Raw genomic sequence first — 4,042 nt, forward strand, 5'->3', positions numbered from 1 at the left:
TGGTAGCGCCGGGCCTGTCCGTGGAGTTGTCATTGTGTTACATGTGATGAGATGATGCTTCTGGAACGATGTCTTCCTGTCTTCCAGCATCCCCAACCTGTTACCCGGCCAGGTGGAGCCGCGTCTCCCGGTCAGAGGCCGCAGCCTGCTGCCTTCCTGCCACTTCCAGCTGGAGGACTCTGACTACATCAGCAGCGGGAGGCGCAACCCCGAGCTATGCGGCCCCCACGGAGCCCCTTCAGGGACCACTTTGGATCCAAGCACCCGAGTTGTGGAGTTCACCTCCGTGGGGGTCAGGACCACAAATGTCAGGTACCCAGAAGCACCGAGAAGTGGCAGCCCCTCCCCCCTAACACATTTGTATGAATGCGACCGATTGTTTTATTGTATTTTATTAGGAGCTTCAGCATTGTGAATCCCACCAACAGTCCGTTCTACTTCCTGTGGACGTGTGAGGACCTCCCAAATATCCAGCACCCCCCCACCTTCCGCTGTCTGAATGAACGGGAGCTGATCCAACCAGAGAAGAAGGTGGAGGTAGGTGTCATGGTGCCAGTGTACTGAGGAAGGGGTAGGTGCCATGGTGCCAGTGTACTGAGGAAGGGGTAGGTGCCATGGTGCCAGTGTACTGAGGAAGGGGTAGGTGCCATGGTGCCAGTGTACTGAGGAAGGGGTAGGTGCCATGGTGCCAGTGTACTGAGGAAGGGGTAGGTGCCATGGTGCCAGTGTACTGAGGAAGGGGTAGGTGCCATGGTGCCAGTGTACTGAGGAAGGGGTAGGTGCCATGGTGCCAGTGTACTGAGGAAGGGGTAGGTGCCATGGTGCCAGTGTACTGAGGAAGGGGTAGGTGCCATGGTGCCAGTGTACTGAGGAAGGGGTAGGTGCCATGGTGCCAGTGTACTGAGGAAGGGGTAGGTGCCATGGTGCCAGTGTACTGAGGAAGGGGTAGGTGCCATGGTGCCAGTGTACTGAGGAAGGGGTAGGTGCCATGGTGCCAGTGTACTGAGGAAGGGGTAGGTGCCATGGTGCCAGTGTACTGAGGAAGGGGTAGGTGCCATGGTGCCAGTGTACTGAGGAAGGGGTAGGTGCCATGGTGCCAGTGTACTGAGGAAGGGGTAGGTGCCATGGTGCCAGTGTACTGAGGAAGGGGTAGGTGCCATGGTGCCAGTGTACTGAGGAAGGGGTAGGTGCCATGGTGCCAGTGTACTGAGGAAGGGGTAGGTGCCATGGTGCCAGTGTACTGAGGAAGGGGTAGGTGCCATGGTGCCAGTGTACTGAGGAAGGGGTAGGTGCCATGGTGCCAGTGTACTGAGGAAGGGGTAGGTGCCATGGTGCCAGTGTACTGAGGAAGGGGTAGGTGCCATGGTGCCAGTGTACTGAGGAAGGGGTAGGTGCCATGGTGCCAGTGTACTGAGGAAGGGGTAGGTGCCATGGTGCCAGTGTACTGAGGAAGGGGTAGGTGCCATGGTGCCAGTGTACTGAGGAAGGGGTAGGTGCCATGGTGCCAGTGTACTGAGGAAGGGGTAGGTGCCATGGTGCCAGTGTACTGAGGAAGGGGTAGGTGCCATGGTGCCAGTGTACTGAGGAAGGGGTAGGTGCCATGGTGCCAGTGTACTGAGGAAGGGGTAGGTGCCATGGTGCCAGTGTACTGAGGAAGGGGTAGGTGCCATGGTGCCAGTGTACTGAGGAAGGGGTAGGTGCCATGGTGCCAGTGTACTGAGGAAGGGGTAGGTGCCATGGTGCCAGTGTACTGAGGAAGGGGTAGGTGCCATGGTGCCAGTGTACTGAGGAAGGGGTAGGTGCCATGGTGCCAGTGTACTGAGGAAGGGGTAGGTGCCATGGTGCCAGTGTACTGAGGAAGGGGTAGGTGCCATGGTGCCAGTGTACTGAGGAAGGGGTAGGTGCCATGGTGCCAGTGTACTGAGGAAGGGGTAGGTGCCATGGTGCCAGTGTACTGAGGAAGGGGTAGGTGCCATGGTGCCAGTGTACTGAGGAAGGGGTAGGTGCCATGGTGCCAGTGTACTGAGGAAGGGGTAGGTGCCATGGTGCCAGTGTACTGAGGAAGGGGTAGGTGCCATGGTGCCAGTGTACTGAGGAAGGGGTAGGTGCCATGGTGCCAGTGTACTGAGGAAGGGGTAGGTGCCATGGTGCCAGTGTACTGAGGAAGGGGTAGGTGCCATGGTGCCAGTGTACTGAGGAAGGGGTAGGTGCCATGGTGCCAGTGTACTGAGGAAGGGGTAGGTGCCATGGTGCCAGTGTACTGAGGAAGGGGTAGGTGCCATGGTGCCAGTGTACTGAGGAAGGGGTAGGTGCCATGGTGCCAGTGTACTGAGGAAGGGGTAGGTGCCATGGTGCCAGTGTACTGAGGAAGGGGTAGGTGCCATGGTGCCAGTGTACTGAGGAAGGGGTAGGTGCCATGGTGCCAGTGTACTGAGGAAGGGGTAGGTGCCATGGTGCCAGTGTACTGAGGAAGGGGTAGGTGCCATGGTGCCAGTGTACTGAGGAAGGGGTAGGTGCCATGGTGCCAGTGTACTGAGGAAGGGGTAGGTGCCATGGTGCCAGTGTACTGAGGAAGGGGTAGGTGCCATGGTGCCAGTGTACTGAGGAAGGGGTAGGTGCCATGGTGCCAGTGTACTGAGGAAGGGGTAGGTGCCATGGTGCCAGTGTACTGAGGAAGGGGTAGGTGCCATGGTGCCAGTGTACTGAGGAAGGGGTAGGTGCCATGGTGCCAGTGTACTGAGGAAGGGGTAGGTGCCATGGTGCCAGTGTACTGAGGAAGGGGTAGGTGCCATGGTGCCAGTGTACTGAGGAAGGGGTAGGTGCCATGGTGCCAGTGTACTGAGGAAGGGGTAGGTGCCATGGTGCCAGTGTACTGAGGAAGGGGTAGGTGCCATGGTGCCAGTGTACTGAGGAAGGGGTAGGTGCCATGGTGCCAGTGTACTGAGGAAGGGGTAGGTGCCATGGTGCCAGTGTACTGAGGAAGGGGTAGGTGCCATGGTGCCAGTGTACTGAGGAAGGGGTAGGTGCCATGGTGCCAGTGTACTGAGGAAGGGGTAGGTGCCATGGTGCCAGTGTACTGAGGAAGGGGTAGGTGCCATGGTGCCAGTGTACTGAGGAAGGGGTAGGTGCCATGGTGCCAGTGTACTGAGGAAGGGGTAGGTGCCATGGTGCCAGTGTACTGAGGAAGGGGTAGGTGCCATGGTGCCAGTGTACTGAGGAAGGGGTAGGTGTCATGGTGCCAGTGTACTGAGGAGGGGGTAGGTGCCTGTGTTCTGAGGAGGGGTAGGTGTCTTGGTGCCAGTGTACTGAGGAGGGGTAGGTGTCATGGTGCCAGTGTACTGAGGAGGGGGTAGGTGTCATGGTGCCAGTGTACTGAGGAGGGGTAGGTGTCATGGTGCCAGTGTACTGAGGAGGGGGTAGGTGCCAGTGTACTGAGGAGGGGTAGGTGTCTTGGTGCCAGTGTACTGAGGAGGGGGTAGGTGCCTGTGTTCTGAGGAGGGGTAGGTGTCTTGGTGCCAGTGTACTGAGGAGGGGAGTTCTATCCCTGGAGAGACTTTCCATGGCAGACATGGAGGAGAAGGGTCAGCCGTGTGCTGGGTCTCTTGTATTGGGTCCCCAAGCAGCAGTCATACGTCATACGTGTGGGAGACATGGAACCACCTTAGAGGAACCTCTGATACAAAATGAGCTCCTGGGACATTAGCGACACCACACTGGTAGTCATTGAGGAGATCCGTCCCCCTTACAGGGGTGGTCAGTAGGGGGGAACCCCGATGGATCCCTCCTCCTCCTCTGGGGGAACCCCGATGGATCCCTCCTCCTCTGGGGGAACCCCGATGGATCCCTCCTCCTCCTCTGGGGGAACCCCGATGGATCCCTCCTCCTCCTCTGGGGGAACCCCGATGGATCCCTCCTCCTCCTCTGGGGGAACCCCGATGGATCCCTCCTCCTCCTCTGGGGGAACCCCGATGGATCCCTCCTCCTCTTCTGGGGGAACCCCGATGGATCCCTCCTCTGGGGGAACCCCGATGGATCCCTCCTC

At 58.7% G+C, this 4,042-nt stretch overlaps 1 protein-coding gene across 1 annotated transcript in view; it reads left to right on the forward strand.

Annotated features, from left to right (window-relative positions):
* Positions 1–4,042, forward strand: part of LOC108803460 (hydrocephalus-inducing protein homolog) — a gene marked incomplete at its 5' end in the record, with an annotated part of 21,116 nt that overhangs the window by 1,147 nt on the left and 15,927 nt on the right. The window contains 2 exons of the mRNA XM_018575298.1: positions 88–312; positions 399–537. Coding sequence (XP_018430800.1) covers positions 88–312; positions 399–537 — 364 coding nt within the window. The remainder of the gene's footprint in view (positions 1–87; positions 313–398; positions 538–4,042) is intronic.

Source organism: Nanorana parkeri, unplaced genomic scaffold (genome assembly GCF_000935625.1).
Source record: "Nanorana parkeri isolate BGI_ZX_2015 unplaced genomic scaffold, ASM93562v1 scaffold3758, whole genome shotgun sequence".
Lineage (NCBI taxonomy): Eukaryota > Metazoa > Chordata > Amphibia > Anura > Dicroglossidae > Nanorana > Nanorana parkeri.